We start from the raw sequence: 22,558 nt of genomic DNA on the forward strand, positions 1-22,558 counted from the left end.
GCAATGTAAGGGCCCATCTTGACTCTGTGTCCTGGGAGGCCTGAGAAAATGACCATCGCAGCTCCCTCCAGGGCAGGCATGCTGGGGTACACCTTGATAATTCAAGCAACAGTGGCAATAGCAGGCTGGATGTGGTGGCACACACCTGTAATCTCAGCATTTGGGAGGCTGAAGCAGGAAGATCACCGAGAGTTTGAGGCTGGCCTGGGCTACACAGTGAGTTCAAGACCAGCCTGAACCACATAGCAAGACCTTGCCTCAAAAATCAAACAAGTTAAAAAATGCTAATAGCAATGGGATCCACTGCTGTATGAAGAGGAAATTCCAGCTGTGTGAGAGACACTGTGTACTTCCCGGACCCCCACCTCTCCTAGAAAGATAGAGTGGAAATGGAACAAAAGGCCCAGCTGTTTTTAAAAGTGCTTTTGAAAACAAAGCCTAACCGGATCCACAGTGACAAATAAGATCACTTTGTTTACAGACATGAAACACACGGTCCTAGACATGTTGATTCACTATTGAAAAGACACTGTCCCAGGTCCTGGAAGCTGTAGGGAAGAGGCAGAAATACTTTCCACTTCGACAAAACAGCCTGGGGCTGTGGGGCTCAGCAGACCAAGACCAGACAACAGCTCCTGCCAGCATGGACTGTTTTAGGCACGCACTTGATTATTTCTTAGTCAATCACTCGATTGTGTGCTACGGATCAAACCCAGGACCTTTGCACTGAGCTACATCTCCAGCCCTTTCTATTCTTATGTTATTTTATTTTTTATATTTTAAGAGAGGGTCTCTCTAAATTGCTCAGGCTGGGTTGGAATTTGTGATCCTCTTGCCTCAGTCTCCCAGAGTGCTGGGATTACAGGCATGCACTACTACACCTGCTGAAGAAACGTCTTAAAATGAAAATAAAAACAGGGAACGCTGGAGCCTTTCCTTGAGGCTCTGCGGACAGTACTGCAAAGTGCACTGACAGGGAATTCAGGACTGAGTTTCTGCTGTCCCTTCTGTGCTGTGGGGGCCAGTCCTGGTGCCACGGAGGCCCACACCTGAGTTCAGAGTCGGTCCGAGGGCACAGCCCAGGCAGGTGTAGCCCAGGCGGCCCCTGTGTGGAAGGGACCAGGCTGGGGAGAAGGTGGGCACCAGGAGGGCACTGTCAGCAGGGTGAGAGGGCCCAGCCCAGGCGTCTCCGGCAGGAGTCCTGGACCTGGAGCAGGGGTCAGCTCTCCTGGCTGCCTGGGCATCCTGGAAACCCCCATCATTCCTTGTTTCCCTCCATGGCTCCTGGAGCGAATTCGGGCTGTGGCCACCTGTTGACACTGTCTTGTCAAAACGTATGGAAGTGTGATGGGTTCTAGGCCAGAGGTGGTTGTTAGTTTAGTTTGCGACAAGACTCAAACATGTCCGTGGGTGAGCAGCCTGGGAATTCGGCTCTGGAGGAACGAGACCGGTCCCTCCGGTCACACAAGACAGGCGCCTGGTCCCCGCCCACAGCACAGCCAGTGTAGAGTCACAGCCCGGAGCACCGGGGCGGGGCGGGCTGGGACTGCTGGTGACCCCGGCAGGAATCGCGAGGCTCCACTGCGCGAATCTGGCTGGTAGAAAATGATGGGGCTCCCCCAACCCCTTCCTCCGCTTCCACGGGAAATAAGGAGTAACCAGGGAGCAGAGCAGTGCCGTGGCAGCTGGACACAAAGGCGCCGGAAGTCATCACAGGCTCTGCAGGGCGGGCCCTGCTCACCTGGGAGCCCGAAGGGATTCCACCTCCCCCCAGCTTCCGGCAGTCCCCAGGGCCCTGGGCCAGGCGTCTTCTGCTCCTTCAGACAAACGGGCTACAAGGTCTGGGCCAGAACCCAGACAGGACCCCGGGGGAGGAGGGGCTGGACACCCAGCCCAGTTCAAGTCAGATCCAAAAACACAGCTCCGAGGGTACCTGTGACCTGCTCACCTCCCAGGCTGAGCCCCCCGTTTAGCTGGGGGCCCTGACTCCCGCACCTCCCAGGCCGTCCAGAAGACCAATCCCGCACACAGCCACGCAGCTACAGCCACATTCGCTACACACTGCACACGCCATTCATACACACAAAACCGCACGCCGCGTGCCACACACAGCACACAGCACAAGCAAACAACCACGCACACCGTGCCACGTGTATCACACACACCCCACGTCACACAACAAGCACACCCACCCCGGGGGCTCGCCCATCCCCTCCCAGAGCCCGGTAGTCCCGATGCCGTGTCCGCGGGGGACCTGAGGGGAGGCCCTGGGTCTCTAGGGACTTTGGAGGACCTGCTCCAGCCGCCTCCGGGGTGAGGGGGGACCGTAATCCCGTGAATCGCCTTTCCCTACGCGTGGCTCACACACGTGCTCATACTAGTGCACGCGCACGCGCACTCAGTGGCCGCCGGGTTAGCGCTCATGAATCGCGAAGTCCCCACCCGCGTCGCGCGCCGGGCTGTGGTCACGGGAAGGGACAGGCACGGCAGCTGGCCTCGCGGAGGGGAAGACGCGGAAGGGCCCGGGGCGAAAACACGCGGGTGCCACACGGGGCCTTTAAGGGGCAGAGGGGCGGTCTTGCGACGCCAGCCCCGCCCACAGTCCACGCCCACCCAGACACGCCCACAGGCCACGCCCCCTGCCGCCTCCCGGCCACTGCGGACGGGCGGGAGGAAGCGGCCGCCGCCGCCCAGACGCGGTCCCTGCCCGCCGCGCTCCCGCCGTCGTCCGTCCGTCAGTCCGTCCGGCCGTGGCCGCGTCCGCCGGGGATGCGTCTGCAGCATGGCCGCGCTGGGCTGGTGGCTGGACATGGCGCAGTGGCTCGCGCTGGTGTCGCTCTTCGTGGCCGCGCTGGCCACAGTGGGCCTGTACCTGGCGCAGTGCGCGCGGGCCGGGGCGCGACCCCAGCCGGGCCGCCGGGCGGGGCAGCCGGACGCGCTGCTGTCGTGGATGCTGACGCTGGATGGCTGGCGCGCGCAGTGGTGGGCCGCCTGGGTGGCCGCGCTGAACGCCGAGGCCGCGAAGACTCGGGTGAGTGTGGACCCGGGCGGGGGCGGGACCCGAAGTTAGGCGGACCCCACCCCGGCATGGCAGCACTGCTGCCCGGCTGTCCCCTGCCCTTCCCTGGCCCAGGCCCTGCCCCGCAGCCTATCTGACCCTGGCCACCCTTCCCGGAGCCCCAGGTGGACCCTGGTGTCCAGTTGGACACCTACAGCTCTGGCCCTCACAGATGAGTATCTGACCTCCATGCGCTTGCATCTGTATTCTAGCGGTACTTTGCCAGGACTTTATTTCCAGGGGCTCACATTTCTGGACCCATAAAAGAGGCGCTTTTCCTTGGCCGGCGGCTGGCGGGACCTGTCAGTGGGCGCTCGAAGGGACTGGTCCCCTCTGCATCAGCGCTGCACCCACGCTCAGGTGTCCTGGCCGCTCTCACACACCCCTCCTTGGTGGCAGCCAGATGTGACCTGGGTTGTCTTGGGGATCAGACTCAGGAACTCATTACTCAACTGGGCCACTTCAGGCTCCTGTGGTTGTTTTCATCATTAATTACTTGTGACTTATTTTTTCTTTTAAACCATTCTAGCTTAATGACAAACTCCCAGCAGCGCTGCTATCTGGAGGTGTGTCAGGGAGGAATTAGGAGCCAGTGGGCTCGGAAAGCCCCGCCCAGTGCTGCTGGCCTCCTCTTCTTTTCAGGGGTGTGTGTGTGTGTGTGTGTGTGTGTAACTGCTTGTGCAACCCGTGGATAAGCCCATGGCTGCTGGCCTTGGGAACATTGAACACTGCTGTGTGTGGACCCAGCAACCTTCAAAATCTTCCACCGCAGCCCTAGCTTGGCCTTTGTTCAGTTGCCTGAGCACCCATGGCTGTGAGATGAGAGAACCCAAACCTCTGACTATAAGTTAGCGTGCATCCAGCAGCTCGAGTTCATGTTCTGAGCCCTTGGAAAAGGTAACTGTAGCTCCAGATGAAAGGAGGCTGAAAGGTCAGTGGATTTGTCTGTCCTGGTGCCTGGAATCCTGGCCCCAGCTGTGCACAGCTGGATGTCCACCCCCCTCCCCGCCAGCTCCTGAGCTCAAAGCCCTCAACTAGGCACAGATACACATTCGTTCCACTGAAACCGCAGTGTCCAGCCTGGCTGAGCCATGTTGCAGGCCCCATCCCCATTCTCTGCAGGCTTTGGACAGAAGGTGGAGAGACCACCTGTGGGACCCTGCCCTGGAGCTCTGGGCTGAGTTTCGGGCCCACAGGCAGCAGCCTCCCTTCTGTGACTTTGGGAGCATCTCTTTCATTTCCGGTCAGGTCTCTGCTGGCTTCCAGAAGTCTGCTGCTGGCCTGAGCCAGGAGGCCTCAGATTCTTTGAGTCTAGAGGGCCCTCAGGGAAGGAGTCCTGCCCTGGTCTGGCTGCTGGCTTGGCCAGGCTGAGAATCGCAAGGAATTTGAGGGCTGGAGAGGAAAACCTTTCACCTGACGACTTGTGTCTTTGCAAAGCAGGGCTTCTGTGTTCAGGACAGGGAAGGAGATTTGGGGGGAGTGTGTTTCTCTGTCCTCTCTGTGCTGGCCTTGCACCCTTGGCATAGACATCAGTTTTTCCAGATTTCCTGACTGGAAGCAGCAGTAACGTACTGGGTTCAAGCTCAAGACAGCCCAGAGCCTCTCTTTTGGAGACAGGTCTCCCTGTGTAGGTCAGGCTGGCCTCGAACTCACAACCCAGCCCATGCTGGCCTCTGATTCTCAGCAATCCTCCTGCCACAGCCTCCCAGTGCTGGCACAACAAGCATGTGACACCACGCCCAGCGTGGTGACATTTTTACATGGATCTGGGTCTACTGTGTGGTGTGGCTTGGTGTGGCACTGCTCAGGAATGCTGACTGTTTTGAATTGAAATGGAGGGTTTTGCAGGCAGACAGGATCTGGTAACTTCTGTGCCACCCTCGCGGCAGGCAGGCAGGCAGCATGGCTGGGCAGGTGCCGGTGGGTGACCTGGGCCTGTCATCCTGCAGGAGTTTCTCTTCCCCGCCCCATCCAGCTCACTAATCCCCGCTTAGGGCTTGCACTCCCAGCCTGCTTTGGGCCAGAGGCTGCAGCTTAGTGGCCTCCCTGCCCCCTGCCTGTCCTGGTCCCTTGCCTGTGCTGGTGTCACTGGGCACTAGGCAGACAGGAGTCCTGCTCTCGGGCTGACCCTGGTGGAGGGACACGGATGACAAGGTGGCCATCCCTGCGTCTCCTGTGGAAGCTAGAGAGGCAGTGATGCCACCCTGTCTAGGTTTTAGCCCGGCTTATCTGGGACAGAAAGAGCCCACATTTGTCTCTCCAAGCCCCTGAGACTTACCAAGGTCAGCAGGGGCCCAGTTGGCCTCTTCTCAGCCCTTTCCTGCCGATTTGACCCTAGACCTGAGCGTTTCCTTTGAACAAAGTCCAGCGAGAATTGCTGGAGGGTGTGCTGTTGTGCGGCTGTGTCCTCCACAGGGCTCTCGGGTCTCCTGGGATCTGGGGGTAGTGCTGACCCTGCTTCTGCCTGCCCTGATGACCAGTGATAGGAGTGTGTCTGAGGGGACCCCAGGTTCCACCTCACCCTGGAAATATTTTTAAATCAAAAAGCAGTGAGTGGGACATGCCAGAGGCACTGATGATCTGTCCACGTGTCCTTATCGGAGATATAGACACATGCGCGTCCCCCACCCCCAAACTCACATTCAGAACGTGTGCTTGAGAAAGAATGTGACCCAGGGCTCCCCGAGGATGAAGAAGCCAGCGTCCACAACCCCAGCAGTCCCTGAGAAGCCCCAGGCCACCCTTCTTGTGGCCTGACCAGCTCTGGGACCCAGCTGCTCTGCCATTTCTCAAGACTGATGCCCTTCGGACCACACATCAGTGGCAGCTGTGGTCCCAGAGCTGGGGTCCTGTGCTACCCCCAGTGCTGAGGCTCCTCAACTCGTGCCCCTATCCAGTCCCCAGCCCACAGAAGCCCTGCACCCAGGGACTCCAAAACTGCTGGCTGCTGTCTTCAGTCTTCCAGCTCACGGGAGTGTTCTAAATGCAAATGGTGCCGGGCATGATGGCACACACCCATGTCATCCCAACATGCAGGGAGGCTGAGGCAGGAGCATCTTCCATGTTCAAGGCCAGCCTGGGCTCCATAGTGAATTCAAAGTCGATGACCAAGGCTATCAGATGATTGTGTTCTTAGAAGAAGACTCTGTGTGGACCTAGGGTAGGTGATCAGTGGCGCTGGCTCATCCGTGGGTTTCAGCAACCCAGTGACAGACTCAAGTGTGGCTGCTGGTTGTGAGTCTGTCAGTCCCATACCAGCCTCTCTGTGACACTTACAGTACTCCAGGCTGCGTGGCTGACCAGCCACCATGGCCACAGCAGCAGAAGTCCTCTGGGATGGTTCTGGCCCTTACAGGCAAAGCTGGGTCTGTTCTCCCAGTGCTCCAGGAAGGGATGTGGGCCTGGAGGTCTGCAAGCATCCTCCCCCTCCCCCCACAGAGGCCCACTGCCAGGGTCACCCTTTCTGTGGCTCACACATTCGGCCTGTTTCCTCTACAGTCTCTCGGGTCATTCCTTACATCTTTGGAGTGCTTATCTTTTTTCTTCTTACTTAACTTCTCTTCATCTTGGAGGTCTCTGCTCAGAGGTACCAGATCCTCCTGTCCTCTAAGGACCCTGCTCTCCCCAGCCCACAGCTGTCTTCCAGAGTCCTCACGGAGCTGGACCTGCCCACAGCCCCAGTAGGCCCTGTTGTTGGGCTGATGGAGGAGACAAACAGTGGCCCTGCGTGTCCCGCCACCTGGACCCGGATCTGGTGTCCAGGTTTGGGGGCCAGCCTAGCCTGGGCAGAGCCAGCTGTCCTGTGCTTTGTCCCTGACTTTGGAAGAATGAGCTTGAAGGGATCTGGCAGTGACTTTGCAGAGTCAGCGTGGAGCCCCAGAGCCTCCTCGGGTGCTCTCGGCTGGCTCCCAGCAAGATGGGAATTCTGGAAAGGGCAGGTGTGGGGTCACTACCAGGCAGGATCCAGCCTCGGACAGCTCCCCCTCCTGAAGGCCAGCTGCAGAGGTCACTCAGGAGGGAGGGACAGCCTGCCTGAGTGAGGGAGGTGGGTCGGGCAGTCCTACAACTCATGCCAGGGTTTGAGTTCCAGCCCTTCCCTTGGCTGGCTGTGTGATCTTAGGCAAGGCCTGACCTCCCTGCACACCATCTGCAGTCTGGAATAACTTTTGAGTCTGGTCCAGAAAATGACCTGCTCATGCAGAGTGGAGGGGAGCTGCTTCTAGATTTGCAGAAAGAGTGGAAAGATAATTTAGAAGGTTTCCTTGTATTCTTTAGCCAGCCTTCCATAATGATTCAGCCACTGGAATCAATACTCGGGAGGCTGAGGCAGGAGAATTGCCAAAAGTTCAAGGGCAGACTGGGCTGCATAGTGCGACCCTGTCTCAAACAAAACCAATCAAACAAACCAATAAAAAAGAACTCAATCAAGAATTAGCACTGCTACAATGTCACTAAAATTCATGGGGAGGATAAACAGTGTAACAGTGTAAGCCCTTAACCATGGTACAGTGTTGCTATAATGGGGCTCAGTGGAATTAACACAGGAAGCCACAAAGAGTTAACAGCGTCACAACACCTTCAGTAACTAAACATCAGAGTGGCTGCTGGCAGTGATTCCTCACTGTTTGCTTCTTTTCTGTGGCCTTGATGCTCCCAGGAGATGGTGTCCTTGTCTTGCTGAGTGTCCCTCCCTGTCCCTAGTTCATTGTCATCATTTCCTTCTTTTCTAAGTGCAACCTTAGGCACTAAATTTCTCTGCAGCATCTCCAGGGTTTGACCCAGGGTGGCACAGTGGGTGGCTGGCCCCACTCTGCCGCCCAAGGTTTCCACGCCTATGTGCGTCCAGGCACCAGGCACTGGGCATCTTCAGGAGGCCGAGACAGTGCTCGCTCTGGGCCAGCAGGGGAGGGCATCTTTACATGGCACCCACCTGACTGGACCTGTGCTAAGCACTGTCCTCACAGCCAGGCGGGTCCAGTCACAGACAGTGTCACCACCAGGCGCTCAGCCAGTGGCTCCACCCGAGCCAGTCTCAGTCCTACACCCAGTCCCTGTGGGGTGTAGATTTCTCAGTCCCTGCTGCCTCCTGGGGATGAGGTGGGCGTGCTGGGATGGGGTGGGGCTGGACATGTATAAGTCCTCCTGCTCAGACTCACGGTGGAGGTCTGCCTCTGGCGCTGGCGCCTCCTGGGGAGCAGGGAGGGAATCCCCAGCCACCTGGCCCAGTCATACCCCCACCCCTGCCTGAGAGCAGGCCTTGGAACTGGACTCCGAGGCAGAAGGGGTGCTCTGGGCTGGGCTTTCCATCACAGCGAGCACGGAGGGAGGCTAGAGGGGGCCTCAGCATTGGGGATGCCTGCGGCCTCTTGAAGAGCTCACTTTGAAAGGACAAGACTTGATTGCCTCTTCAGGCCCGCCTTGACTCCTCTAGGCTGCATCAGTTTTCATGCCATGGGCCCCATTCATTTCATGCCATGCCACGTGGAAATTGTTTAATTGTAAGAACCAAAAGAAACCGGAGCCAACAACTATGGTGGGCTGTGGAGATCATTTTGGGCCAAAGCAGAGGGGACAGGGATGCCAAGGGCAGGAGCCAGGCAGCTGTGGAGGGCTGCGAGGCAGGGCTCAAGGACCCAGCCACCTGGCTGGCTTCTTCCCAGCCCAGATTCCACGGAGAGGCCACTGTGGGTTCCTGCCCGCCTCCTGCCCAGGCTGTGGGAGAGGAGAAAGGCACCTGGAGTGACAGGCACAGCCACTTCCTGCGATGGGCAGAAGACACGTTGGACAGGGGAGACTGGGCTGGTGCTCCCCAGAGCCTCAGGGGTGCAGGACGGAGCCCACTCCAGAGGCTGCAGTCCCTTCCTTCTGCCGTCACCCTCAGTGCTGAGTTCACTCCTTGCTGGCTTCTTTCTTTCTTTCTTTGGTTGTTTTATTTAGTTTTGAAACAAGAGTCTCACTGTGTAGCCCAGGCTGGCCTTGAATTCTTGGTGATCCTCCTGCCTCAGCCTCCCGAGTGCTGGGGCTACAGGTGTGCACCACCACACCTGCCTTCCCTTGCTCCCTGGATTGTGCCACCTTGGGCTTTGTTCCTGGCCTTCTCTCCTTTCCCACCCCCTCCTGCCGCTGAGCACTGAGCCAGATGGGAGACACTGGCAGCGGACCCTAGGTGTGTGTGCTGCCCGCAGAGCTGTGGCCACTGGGGAATAAAATATATCGTGGGCTTGAATTTTACAACTGTAAATCACACTGCCAGGCATCCGCTCCGCCTCCCCTCACGCTGAGCACATGCTTCCCATCATGCGGGCACTTTCTACAGCAGCTCGGAGTCCCTTTCCTGAACGTCTTTATGAGATTCTATCAAAATCTAGCTGCTGCCACACTAGGTCCCACAGAGAGGCGGCTCATAGAAACCTGCCCTGTGTCCTTGCCTGCCTCAGTCACCAGATCTGGCCAGTGTGACTTCCGGCTCCTCCCCCAAGTCACAATGACCATGAAAGGGAATGTTTTGAATCCATTCAGGACATGAGGCGGCCAGGACAACGCCACTAAAGACCCCGAGGAAAGGGGAATCTGGAGCTGCTGCAGGAAGCGGCCAGGATGGGGGAGCAGCGTGCTGGAAGCAGGGTGGCGGTTGGGGTGGGGTCCTGAGAAAGGTTCCTGGCAGTGCATCTTTAATGTTAATAAATTTTTAAACATTGAGACATTCATCATAGTTTTAGTGGAAACCTTGCATTTTGTTAAATTTGCAGACCTTTATGCAAAGCGTGTAACTATTTTTAAAAGAAGCAGCACCACCTCTGGCGCCCTCCTTACAACGGCTCCTCTTTTCCAGGGTCCGCTGCGCCTCTCCTTCCAGCAGGACCTGCAGCCGCAGCCTCTGGAGCTGGCGGTCTCAGAGGTGTCCAGTGTGGCCAGGTCAGCCCAGGAGAAGGTAAGTGGGTATTCACCGGGGGAGGCAGGTGGGAAGCTGGAGCTGTGACAGTGCCATTTGTCTTGGATTTTTTTGTATGTGCCAGGGATCGAACTCACAACCTCGAGTTTGCCAAGCAGGTGCTTATGCTGCTGAGCTAAACCCCCGGCTCCTGTCTTGGAATTATTGACATCACAGAACCCTTAAAAAAATCTGAGCTCTAATTTCTGCACTCTGGGGGGCTGAGGCAGGAGGACTGCACATTTCAGCCCAGCTTGGGTGACTTTGGAACGTAGCAAGATTCTGTCTCAAAGATAAAAAATAAATAGAATGGACTAGAGGTGTTGCACAGCTTAAAATCCGTGGGTTCAATCCCCCAGGTCCAAACTAATAATAATAATAATAATAATAATAATAATAATGATAATGTTCTGGGGCATCATGGGTAGTTTGTATGCAAGGTGTAGTCTGTCCACGGAAGATTGTATTACTCAGCCTCAGAAGCGAAGGGGCCCTGGTGCGGGCCGCCCATGGGGGAAACATGCCAATCAAGGAAGCCACGTGCAAAAAGTCACGCGTTTGGGAGAGTATTGGCAGGAGCAGGGAGCGTGGGACTGCACTGTGACTGCTGAGGGCTCGGGCTTCTTGCTGTGGCCTGCACAGAGATGGCGGAGGCTGCTCAGTTGTGAGTGTGCTGGGGCCTTGTGCGGTACTGGCAGGGGAAGGGGACAGGGGTATACGGGAGAGTGGATAGCTCCAGTATGGGTGACAGGTGCAGCTGGGTGCGTGCTCCTGCCACGCCCTGGGGGCTCTTCAAAGCCCGACTCCCCACTGTGCAGAGAGGAGAGTCTCCTTTAATGCTCCGCACCTGTCCAGTCCCCTCTGTGTCCCACCCACAGAGCCTTTTATTATTTTTGCTTTGTTGGAGACAGGATCTCGAAGTGCAGTCCAGGCTGGCCTTGAACTTGCAGTGACTCTCCTGCCTCAGCCTCCCGAGCACCCTCCCGTTTTCTGAGTTTGGGCCGTTCTTTCTTTATCCCTGGCCTCATGGGTCTGCTTTACCTGTGTGTGTGACATCTATGGGTCTGCGTTTCCATTTTGAAATCATGTGTGGGCCCACTTGATGGACCATAAGGGGAACAGCAGGGGTCCCCAGGGGAGCAGGAGCATGCTGTAGGCCCCACCCACTGCCTGCTGTGTCCTTGCGGTGTGGTGAGCATTTTGAGCACTTTATTACCCAGTCCCCCAGCTTCCTGGCAGAGTCCAGCTGCTTCCTCGGGTCCTGGTGAGCTTGGGCTTATCCAGCCGCCTGTGGGCTGGGTAATTAGCCGGTTCTCCTTCCGCGAAGCTCCCTGCTGGGACCTGTGGGCTCCTCTCCTGCCTTCGGGTGGGTGTGGACGGCCCAGTCCTAGTGTGTGAGTCTATCCTACTATCCCACTGCCCACTGGACATCCCGGGTTGGTGACCAAGGTGCCGTCTGGTTTCCTCTGCCCATGCAGTGCAGCAGGCGCCCATCCCCACAACCTCACGGTATCAGTATGGCAGCTGTGCTCCAGAGCTCCCGGGGCAGCCAGCGAGGTCCCTATCAGTGGCAGACAGAGGCTGAGCCTCCTGTGGCAGGGCAGTTGGCACTCCTCCAAGGACTGGGGGGCAGAGTGTGCAGGGCTGGTGGAGGGCCGGGAAGGGAGCGGAGGTGTGAATATGAGAGACCCATTTCAAAGGTCTCATTGCCAGACTTGGCTGTAGAAAGCAGGCAGTGGAACTTGTGTTGCTTTTAGCACAGTCACAGTCATATGTGCAAATTAAAAGCTGAAAACTGCTGGGCGTGTGGGTAACCCCAGCACTCAGGAAGCTGAGGCGGGAGGGTCACCGTAGGCTGCAGGCCAGCCTGGCTGCCACAGTGAGTTTAAAGCCAGCCTGGAACATGTAGCAAGGTCTTATCTCAAACGAGTCTCCCCTCCCTCCAAAAAACTAAAAACAATATAGTATTTGTGCACAGCTGTTCAGGACAGCATTCTTGACTGTGGATGAAAGAGAGAAGCAACCTGAGTTGGGTGATGGGTAAACAAATGTGGCGAGTCTGGAAGGGAGCCGAGACATTGGCTTCACCGAAGATGAGCCTGGAGGACATTGTGCAGGAAAAGGAAGACAACGTAAAAGGACGAGCTTGTCTGGAGGAGGCAGGGGGCACCGTGTTGTCCAGGCTACCCTTGAACTCCCTGTGTAGCCCAGGTTGGCCTTAAACTTGGGCATCTTCCTGCCCCAGCCTCCAGAGTGCTGGACTACAGTAGTGGGGCTGGGGCAGAGTCAGCGTCTGCTGGGACAGACTTTCTGTCTGGGAGGAGGTGGGTGTGGGGATTGCATGGCAGTGAGTGTGCAGCGGGTGTGAGTGATGGATGTGTTCAGTGCGATTGGCCTGCACGCTCAGAGGAGGGTAAGAGGGCGAATTCGGCATGCATGTGATTTACCCCAAGAACGCGACTATAAACCAGACACTATTTGTGTTGGAGCATAAGCAGAGACTCTGTACCACCTCTGTCTCCCGCCTTCCTGGGGCATTGCCGGGGGCTCCTGAGAAACAGAAGAGGGAGGTCAGCTGCCTCAAGGGGGGAGACAGGGCAGGAGGCCCCAAAAGGTGGCAGCGACCCTAGGGGCAGCTGAAGATGCTTCAGCCCTTAAAGTGACAGAGGCAGGAGGGTCCTGTCTATTCCCCAGAGTTGCTGCTGATTCTCATAGAGGTCATAACCGGTGTAGAAGTGTGTGTGTGTGTGTGTGTGTGTGTGTGTGTGTGTGTGTCCATGTGTGTGTCCATGTGTGCGTGTGTGTCCATGTGTGCGTGTGTGTCCATGTGTGCGTGTGTGTCCATGTATGCGTGTGTGTCCATGTGTGTGTGTCCATGTGTGCGTGTGTGTCCATGTGTGTGCTCATGTGTGCATGTAGCCCTTTTTAGTTTTCATTTTGAGACAAGGTCTGCCTGAATCACCGAGTTGCCTAGTCTGGGCTCAAAATTATGATCCTCTTGCCTCAGCCTCCCAGAGTGCGGGGATTATAGGTGTGTGTCACCTATGTGTGGTTTGTACAGTTGTTTAAAGCTTTCATTCTTTTATATAATAAACCTTTGTCAAAAAAAGTTGGCATTCTGTAGCCCAGATGTGGTTTACTGGTCCCCTCGGACCCTCCCAGGTTCCGTGCATGGGTTTTTCCTTCTTGGACAAGCGGTGGGGTTGCCCGGTTTTCCAGAAGGGCTTCGTGGCCTGAGCGGACTGTCTCTCATCATGGGTCCCAGCTGCTGCAGCAGGTGACAGGTGTGTCATAGCTCCTGGGATGGGGGTGCAGTGGTGTTCTCGGCGTCTCCCGACCTCCCTCAGGGGTCCAGGTCTGCCTGGGGTCCCTGTGGGCCCCTCCTGCACTCTCTCTTTCCTATGTAGTTCTGTTTAGTTCTTCATTTTTATTGACTTTTTGTGACAGGGTCTCGCTGTGTTGTTCATGTTGTAACCCACCCAAAAAGAAGGCCCCATGATGAAAAACGGGGCAAGATCCCCGAGATGATAAATGGTACAAGACCTCTTTTTTAAAAGAAGCGCTTTTATTTTAGCTGGTCCAGTGACACGGTGCAGATGGAATTTGCAAAGCTGTGCAACTGAGTTAGAATTTTGACTGATTTTTATAGTTCATTTATGATTAGCTCATTGATCATTAAGTACATAGTGATGAGAAACAGAAACAAGGTGGGCCTTTGTTCCCCTTTGCTTGAGGTAAGAGGCATTTCACAGTGGGTGGTTAGCCAATTCTTAGCCCTTAGTCTGCCAATTCCAGGAACATTTTTCTCTCATAAAGGAAACAATGGTTGACACAGCATCGTTTGTCTCTTACAAGGGGAACAAAGGTTGACATAGCATATAGGTTACTTGGGGGGGACGATGCGTACAGAACAGCATAACGATGCGATCAGTTAATCTATAACTACGTGGTTGGTGCTTGGTTACTAGGGTAACGAGCTCAGTACAGAATAACAATACTACTAATAACTATCTTTTTAACTATTTTTGCTAATTATATTTTAATCAATCATTTTAATTTTTCACCATCTTAGTATAACAGTTCAGGCTGGTCTTGAACTCACTGTGCAGCCCTGGCTGACCTCACATGTCCAGCGATCCTCCTGCCTCAGCCTGAGTGCTGGGGTGGTTGTGTGTACCTACCATACACCGATGTCATTGTTGAGAAGAAAAAGCTGCAGTCCTGAGCTCCCAAAGAAGGACAAACATGTGATGCCAGCCCCCCAGGCCCCATTTCTCCTCTAACTCAGCCTGGACCCAAGAAGCGGGCAGTGTCCAGCGGAGTCAGGTGTCAGCCCGCCGGGGCACGAGGGCTCTGCCGAGCAGCATCGTCTTTGGGGACCTCACTTCCAGTCTGCTCTCTGTGACCCGGGCCACACCCATGCAGGTGCAGAGACCTTGCTGGCCCCTCGTGGACACACAGCTCACCCTGCACAGGGCCCTTGCCCAGGCTCTCTTGCCCCCTGCAGCCCTCATGTGTTGCTGCAGTCACCTTTGGCACCCTCTTCCCGTGGAGCTGGTCTGGTGGGGAGGGGGTCATCTCTTGTGACCACAGATGAGCACCAGGTCCCCCCCCCGCGCAGTCAGGCTGAATCAGGGCAGTCTCCAGGCATTTGCACACACGTGTGTGGCTCTTCTCACACCTCCGAGCGCTCAGGTCACTGCCCAGCTCCCGCCAGGGGTCCTGCAGCTCCTCTGGCTCTGCCCCTGGGTCCCTGGACACCGAAGGGGCTCAGCAGCCTCGAGGGTTCCCATGCCCCTGCTCATTCAGCGGTGTCTTCCAGTGGCTCCCGGGATTCCCCAAGGGTGACAAAGCCACTGTGTGAGCAAGATGAGTGGATGGGGGTGGGGCTTGGTGCCCCTCCTGGATGCTTCCCTACACCTGGAAAGCCCGGAGCTACTGTCTAGGGACATTTATGACTGAGGCTTTGTGAAATTGTGACCTGGCGGGGGACCCATTCCTGGTGCTCAGGTCCCAGGCTGCTCCCCTCCCTGGAATTGGGGCCCCAGCTCCAGGCCGAGCTGCCCCGAGCTGCATTCTACCAGCATGCTGAAGGCATCCCTGTCACTGCAGAGAAGCCGTGGTGAGGCCCTGTGTGGGAGGCAGGGACCCAGGTCCAGGGCTGCTCGTGGCTGCCACTGGGGTGGGGGGCACATTTTCTTAAGTAGATGTTGCCCCTCTGCTCCTGGCGGGCGGCTGGGTCCCTGTGATCCGCTGCTCCTGGTCACCCTGCCCCCAGGTGGCCTAATGCAGGCCTCGGCCAGCCGGGGCTTGTGAGGAGGAGCCGCTGTGCCTCAGGTTTTCACTGCGATCCTGCCCAGGAGCAGGCTCAGGCCTGCGCTCTGCCCTCAGGCTGTGGAGCGGCTGAGCACAGGCGCCTCGCTTCCCCCTGCCAGGTTCTGCAGCAGCTGCTCCTCAGTGGGGCACGCCTGGGTGGCAGGAACCCACTCCAGGCCGAGTGTGGGTCACAGCTGGTGGCCGCTCACGCAGGAGCCACTTCGGCATTCTCCATGTGGGGCCATGTGTCTGGGGAAAAACATGCATGGCCTCTGGGGTTTGTTTTGGTTTGGTTTTTGAGAGGTCTTGAGCTATAGGCTGACCTTGAACGCCAAGAGAGATCCTCCTGGCTCAGCTTCCAGAGGGCTGGGATTACAGGCGTGCGCCACCACTCCTGGTTGATGGTCTCTCCGTGACATCAGGGTCAACTCAAATCAAAGCCTTAAAGGAAAGTTCTGACCCTCCCAGTGTGGAGGAGGTGCTGCTGGAAGCCGACCAGGCTTGTCTCCGGTGTGTGCTCCCATTCTGGCCGCAGGGCCTGTGTCAGCCATGAATCTGACCCTAGTGGGGCTACGCACAGGGTGCAGGTATCTGCAGGACTCTGCATCGGGTATGAGCGGGCCCAGGCAGGCCCGGGGCTCACCTGGTTCATGTTCACCAACTCCTCTGCCCATTGCACAGAGAGGAAACCGAGGCCCAGCCTACGTCACTTACTTCCCGGGTGCTGTGCTACCTCATAGCCAAGGCCAGAGTGTGGCTCAGCGGTCTCTGAGCTCTGAACCTGTGGCCCTTGCTGCTCATAGCGTTTGCTCCGTTTGTTTTCTTCCTGGCTCAGGAAGTGCCTTCCTGTAACCCCAGCCCTCCCTCAGGAGGCTGAGGCAGGAGGACTGCAGGTTCAAACCCAATCTGGGCAATTCAGAAAGTTAGTGGGTCAGTTCCTGCCTGAAATAAAAAAGGCTCGGTGTATAGTTCAGTTCAGAAAACTTGGGCTCAGCCTCTAGTATGGTCAGAGAGGAAGAGAGACAGAGACAGAGACAGAGAGGGAGACAGAGAAAGAGACCAGACAGAGACAGAGAAGGAGAGAGGAGCAGAGGGGACGGAGCTACAGCTGCTGGCTGCTCTGCTTCTGTGCACCTGTATCCCCGCATGTGAGGCCACGTGCTGAACTTCCAGGCCCAGGCCACGGGGCAGGCCGGCAAGCTGAGCTCTCTTGGGCTTCCTGGTACGGCCTGGGGCTCCGGGGTCTCCTGCCCCTCCTGTTCCTTGCCGGCTCGAGGGGCAGCTTCAATGGCCCTGCACACTGCCTCCCTGGCCACAAACCTGCAGGTGGGTATGTCCCTGTGGTGCCCTGGGACAGTCCGACTCTGAGGGAAGGCAGGGCAGAAGGACCCTGCGATAATCCAGGTGCTCTGGGAGGCTGAATCAGGGGGGTCACAAGTTCGAGTTCAGCCTGGGCAAGGAACTTAACAAGACCCTGTCTCAAATAAAAGGGAAAAGTAGGGGGCTGGGATGTATCTCAGTGTGAAGGTCCTGGGTGCGAGTTTGGTCCCTTGAAGATGGGGTGCAGTGGGATGTACTCGTCCTTGGTGCTGCAGCTCCAAGCCCAGCACCGTGGGTAAACTGAGGAAAAGGAGTCGAGGGAACAGCAGCTCCCACAGAGACCAAAGCCCGGCCTGGCTTTGCCGGCCACCCCAGGGTGGTGGGGTCTGGTGATGTCCTCCTGGCCTGACTTCGTATTTTTGGGAATTTTGCGCCATGGGATGAGGGTGGTGGGCATCGTCACCCTTGGGGACATCCTGCCTCCTGCTGCCCCTGTCACGGTGAGAGCAGGGACGGGAGGCCCCCGCCCCACACCTCAGCTGTCACGGCTCTGTCGTACAAAGCTCCTTGTCCTGTGTCAGTTTGCTTGCTGAGCCCAGAACGTTAGTGGCAGCTGTGACAGGTGACCTGTCCCTAGGTGGGAAGCACTAGGTAGAAACTGAGAAATGTCTCAGTCCCCTCCCCACCTGGCTTTTTTTGTTTTTTTGAGACAGGGCCTTGCTAGGTGGCCCACACTGACCTGAAAATCCCAGCAATCCTCCTGCCTCAGCCCCCCGAATACTGGAGTCACAGGCACTGTCACCACATCTGGCCCTGCCTTCATTTTAAAGGGAATGTCATCTCTCTGTCCACGCTGGGTTGGTGAAAGAGAACACATAGCCATGGATCGCACTCGGTAACAGTTGCACCACCACCTTCTCAGCCCTCTTGCCCTAGCACAAGAGTACAGGAAACCCCTTCGCTTGTCATTTATTTTGTTTTATTTCCACCTGGTACTGGGGACAGAGCCCAGCCCCTAACACGTGCTAGGCAGGCCCTCCACCACCAAGCTACGCCCCAGCCCTTCTGGTCCTTGTGGAGTGTCCGAGTCAGGGGTAGGAAGGGAGGCCGGGATGGGGCTGGAGTCAGGAGCGGGGAGTCTTGGGCACCTGTGCAGCTGCTACCCAGCGTGCCTCGGGGCGGGCAGCTGTTCTGTTTCCAGCCTCTTTGGTCTCAGCCACGATGACTTCAACTGTGCACCTCTTCCCGGGCACCTCAGGCTAGCCTAGCAGGGGTTTTGGTGATATTTAGCCTTACTGGCTTTTGTTTCTTAAACCCAGGGGCCTGTGTGCTAGAGCAGATATATCTCAAGCTGGGCGTGGTGGTGCAGGCCTGTTATCCCAGCACCTGGGAGGCTAAGGCAGGAGGATCTCCATGAGTTTGAGGCTGGCCTGAGCTACACAGTGAGACCCTGTCTCAAGACTGAAAAGTGAGGAGGGTCCCGGGCTAGTCCTTCCCAAGACAGCACTTTCCCAAGAGGAAGATGGCTCCTCTGTAGCCTCGGCTGGAGTTGAATTCATGGTGATCCTCCTGCCTCAGCCTCCCCAGTGCTGGAACAGTAAGTGTGTGCCACCACACCCAGCAAGAAGGGCTTCCTGGGAAGCTGCTGTGTCTGAGGAGGCCAAGGTCAGGGTCCCAGCGTTCTCCAGAGGAGTTGGCTGTTGGCCCCTGCGCTCTGGCTGTGTAGGGCCTGGCCAGTTGGAAGGGCGACTGAGCTGGCAGGTGCCGGGACCCTCTCCCAGCACTCAGCCCCATCCCTGTGTGTGTCCCTGTGTGTGCTGGGGGAATCTGGTCCTCACCGTGGAAAATGCTTTGTACACTAAAGACCTGAGCAGACCAGGGAAGCCTCCTTTTGGTGGACCCTTGCGAGTGGTAGCTGGGGCACTGTGGTGCCTGGGCCTGGCAATGTTCCTGGGATCAGCGATGTGGAAAGGAAAGGGCTTTCCAGCCAAGATGGGGTGGGGCTGACGGGCCTGCCCCCCGTTGGAGGAACCCAGCTCTAACTGCCAAGCTGCCTGGCTGCGGACCTATCCTGTGTTTGCTTTCAATCAAGCCCTCCAGGTCTGCAGGCCCAGCACTGCTGTGCTGGGGAAGTGGTTTTGTTGTCTTTTTGGTCCAGGGTCTCACTGTGTGGTTCAGGGAGCCTCAAACTCAGTCTGTATACCAGGCTGGCCTCCAACTCACAGCGATCCTCCTGCCTCAGCCTCCCAAACACAGGTATCATGGGTGTGTTTGACTATGCCTGGCTGCGGAGGCTTTCATTTAGGCCAGATATTAAGGAAGACCAGAATTTCTTGCTTGAATCAAAGCACTCAAAAAGTTGTCTATCTTAGTAAATTTCTCTGTGTGCCCTGTGCTGGGGCATGTGCTGGGGCTTCCTGCTCAGCTGCACCCTAAGACTTTTTTGGTTTTTATTTTGAGACAGAGTCTTGCTGAATTACCCAGGGTGCACTTGAACTTGTGATTCTCCTCCCTCAGCCTCCCAGAGCCCTGAGATTATAGTCATGTGCCCTGAACCCTGGCCTTCATAGTCATTTTCTGGGTGACATAGGGTGGAAGTTTCCAGAGAGGTAGCAGAGTCACACGGAGGCCTGAATGTTTTACTTTTAAGCATTGGAAGCAGTGAAAGGTCCAGGCTGCAAGACAGGAAACCAGCTGTGGCTCATCTGCTCCAGAGAGCACTGTTCCTGGAGCGCGTTCGTGTGTGTGTGTGTGTGTGTGTGTGTGTGTGTGTGTGTGTGTGTGTGTGTGTTTGAGACAGGGTCTCTCTATGCAGTTCAGGCTGGCCTTGGGCTCACTGTGTAGCCCAGACTGGTCTCAAACTTGCAAAGGATTCTCCTGCCTGAGCTTCCCAAGTGCTGGGATGACAGGAATGCGCCACCAGCCCTCGCTTGTGGAGTGGTTATTTTTAACACGAATAGGCAACTTTTCTTATCCAGAGGTCCTTGGTCCCAGCCCTTGTGGACCTCGAGGCTGAGTCCCTGGGCATCAGGCTCCAGACAGTAGAGGCAGGGGAGACCGGAGTTGTGCAACTTTCACCAAGGTTGGCAGGTGGACGTTGCTTCCTAGATCTGTGTGACGCGGAGTGGCCATCTCAGGCATCTTGGAGCAGGGAGGGGGCCGAGCCGGAGCCGGGCTGGGGGTGTGCACGGCCCTGGGAGCCCAGGACCACAGGACAGGGAGGCCTCGCTCTGAGCACAGCTCGGCGGACAGTTATTTTGGAAATCTTTCCACTTGGCGTTTTAGATTCTGATGAATCCACCGGAGAATTCAAGAATTTCCCTTCCTTCCCAGTGAGCTCCAGCGGCGGCCAGCGGGGCCCTTGGGGAGCTGCTGTCTGGCCTTCCCATGTGGCCCCAGCCTCCCAAGGGTCTGGCCTAGGATGGACACATCAGCCACCGGCTGGGCTCTCCGTGTCCACCTGGCTCAGACACACCTGGCACCTGGCCCGGCAGTGCCACGACCCAGCCCCAGGCTCCCTGGCCCTTGGGGCCCCTAGGATAGTTGACCCCCAGGAGCAAGGCTGGCAGAGGCCACACCGCCCTCTGTGTGACAGCCAGGAAAACCAGCGCTGTAAACTGCTTTAAGAGGATTAGAGTGGGGTTTGCTCGAGGGTAATTACTGGCCTGTCTTTTAATGTTTGTGTTTCTGATTTTGTTGTTTTTTTGAGACCAGAGCCTCTCTGTACAGTTCAGGCTGACCTCACACTCACTGCTGTGGCCCAGGCTGGTCCAGAACTCGCCAAGATCCTCCTACCTCAGCCTCCAGGGTGCTGGGATCCCAGGTGTGCGCCATCCTACCTGGCTAGCTTTCTATTGTATAAAATAGGGCCATTTCTACTATGGATGTGAACTTTTTAACCATTTAATATTTCATAACTTGCATTACTCCCACTTTTTTAGAAGCTCACGTTCCCTTGTGTTTCAGGTGAACTATGAAGTGTTTGTCGCGTGTAGCATTCATGGCTTACGATCTATATAAGGGCCTTGAGGCTTTGGCGCTGGGAGGTGATGGTGGTGCTTGCTGTGTGTGAGTGTGGAAATGCTTACTGAGGTTTTATTTATTTATTTGTTTGTGTACCGGGGATCAAACTCACATCTGCATGCTTGCAAGGCAGGCGCTTATGCTGCTAAGCTAAATCTTCAGCCCGGTTTTCTTTCGTTCTTTGGTACTGAGAACTGAACTCAGGACCATGTGATTGCCAGGCAGGGGCTTAGGCCACTGAGCTGTATCCCCAGCCCCTGGAGATGTTTACAATCAGCTGTGGTGGGACGCACTGAAAGCGATGGATGTCCAGGCCAGTGTGTCGTGGAGCAGCAGGACAGCTCCCTCTGGGAGGGACAGGCCCCGCCCCTAGACAGTCCCTCGGGAAGCAAGGGCCTGCTGGGTTTCGAGTGGCCACGTAATGGGCAAGCTGATTGTCCGAGCCTGACACCCAAATCGGTGTCCTTGCTGGCTAGTGTCTGATATCTCGCTCATGGCTGGCAGGCGCTGTCTGGATGCCTGGCTTCTCACCTGTCACCCTGCCCTCCCCCAGGTGGTGACCTGTTATGTGGCAGGGGAGGCTCTGCAGTTCCTGGTCAGCGTGGGGCTGGCCTCGGCTGGGGACATGGAATGGCAGCTGTGTGACGTGCGGCTGGCTCCAGTGCACCTGCAGGTAAGGCTGGGGAGACCTAGCAAGTCGGGGGAGGAGACACCACCCTCCCCAGCGGGGCTTCTCATGGGTGTGGACACCAGTCACATTCAGGATGCCTGCACTTTCATGAATCAGCACGGCTGGAAAGGATCCAAACCCCAGGCTTCCACATTGTTTGTTTTTGTTTCTGGGCTAGTGTTTTTGTTTATGAGACAGTGGCTCACTGTGTAGCCCAAGCTGGCCTCGAACATGTGTTACTCCTGCCTCAGCCTCCCAAGTACTGGGATGACAAATGTGTGCACCATGCTTGGCATCTTTACTGTAAGTTGAAAGATTGGTATTACTGTGATTTTCCTGAGATGAGTCTCTGAGAAGGCTCCTATATGGAGTGTTTATAATTTCATCAAGAGAGACCCAGGCCCATGGTTGTTATAGGAGACGAGGGGTGCGGCCCTCTCACTGTATGGAAACCGCTCCCTGGAGCGGCCTTCTGTTGGGTGCTGGAAAGCTGGGAATTTCTGGTTCTATTTCGGAGGTCACTGCCGATTCACCCTGTGTTCCACTGCTCCCATCCTCACCCCCAGCCACTAATACTGAGGATGGGTTATGTACACAGAATCCTACCACAGAGTGGGATGGAATTCCTTTGTTTTGGGAACTGAATCTAGCGTTTTACACAGAGCTCCCTCACCAACCCTTTTTATTTTGTATTTAGAGACAAGGTCTCGCTAAATTGCCCACACTGGGCTTAAACTTGTGAGCCTCCTGCCTCAGCCTTCCAGAGTACTGGGTTTCTAGGTAGCTCCACCAAGCTCAGTTCCCTCTGCTTTGCTTAGAGAGACGTGATTTTAAATAACCAGCTGCATGGAAACTTCCTGGACCCTAAGTGACTTTTTCCTGAAATACTCATCCTGACCCCCGACTCCACCCCAGAGCACCCCTCTCAGGAATGCACTGAGTTGGCTTCCAGATGTATCCTGTATCCACGTCCACGTGGTCCTGCACCCCACAGTTTTTAGCAAGCTAGATGTCCCACTCTGGGTCTGCAGTCCAGGGGCAGGCTGGGCATCCTGCTCCTCCACACTCCTCTCTGCTGTGCCTCTGCAACACACCAGGAAGAGAAATTCGAGCCACTGCTGACTGCTTACTGAAGAGAGACTGCAGGGTATTAGGACCCTTGGCCCTCATCCCCCAGGACCGAGGCTGGGACGGGGGCTGGGGCAGGAGGCAAGGAGGGGGAAGAGCTCCTCCTGTCCCC

General features: G+C 56.4%; 1 protein-coding gene across 2 annotated transcripts in view; it reads left to right on the forward strand.

Moving 5' to 3' along the window:
* Positions 1 to 2,407: 2,407 nt before the first annotated feature.
* The window catches only part of C2cd2 (C2 calcium dependent domain containing 2), a 43,268-nt gene continuing 23,117 nt past the window's right edge, over positions 2,408 to 22,558 (forward strand). For both annotated transcript variants that reach the window (XM_063224568.1, XM_013146074.3), the window contains exons 1-3: positions 2,408 to 3,031; positions 9,891 to 9,989; positions 21,202 to 21,321. In XM_063224568.1, coding sequence (XP_063080638.1) covers positions 2,423 to 3,031; positions 9,891 to 9,989; positions 21,202 to 21,321 — 828 coding nt within the window. In that variant the 5' untranslated portion in view covers positions 2,408 to 2,422. The remainder of the gene's footprint in view (positions 3,032 to 9,890; positions 9,990 to 21,201; positions 21,322 to 22,558) is intronic.

Source organism: Cavia porcellus, unplaced genomic scaffold (assembly GCF_034190915.1).
Source record: "Cavia porcellus strain 051 isolate PalLab524CR breed Dunkin Hartley unplaced genomic scaffold, mCavPor4.1 scaffold_15, whole genome shotgun sequence".
NCBI lineage: Eukaryota > Metazoa > Chordata > Mammalia > Rodentia > Caviidae > Cavia > Cavia porcellus.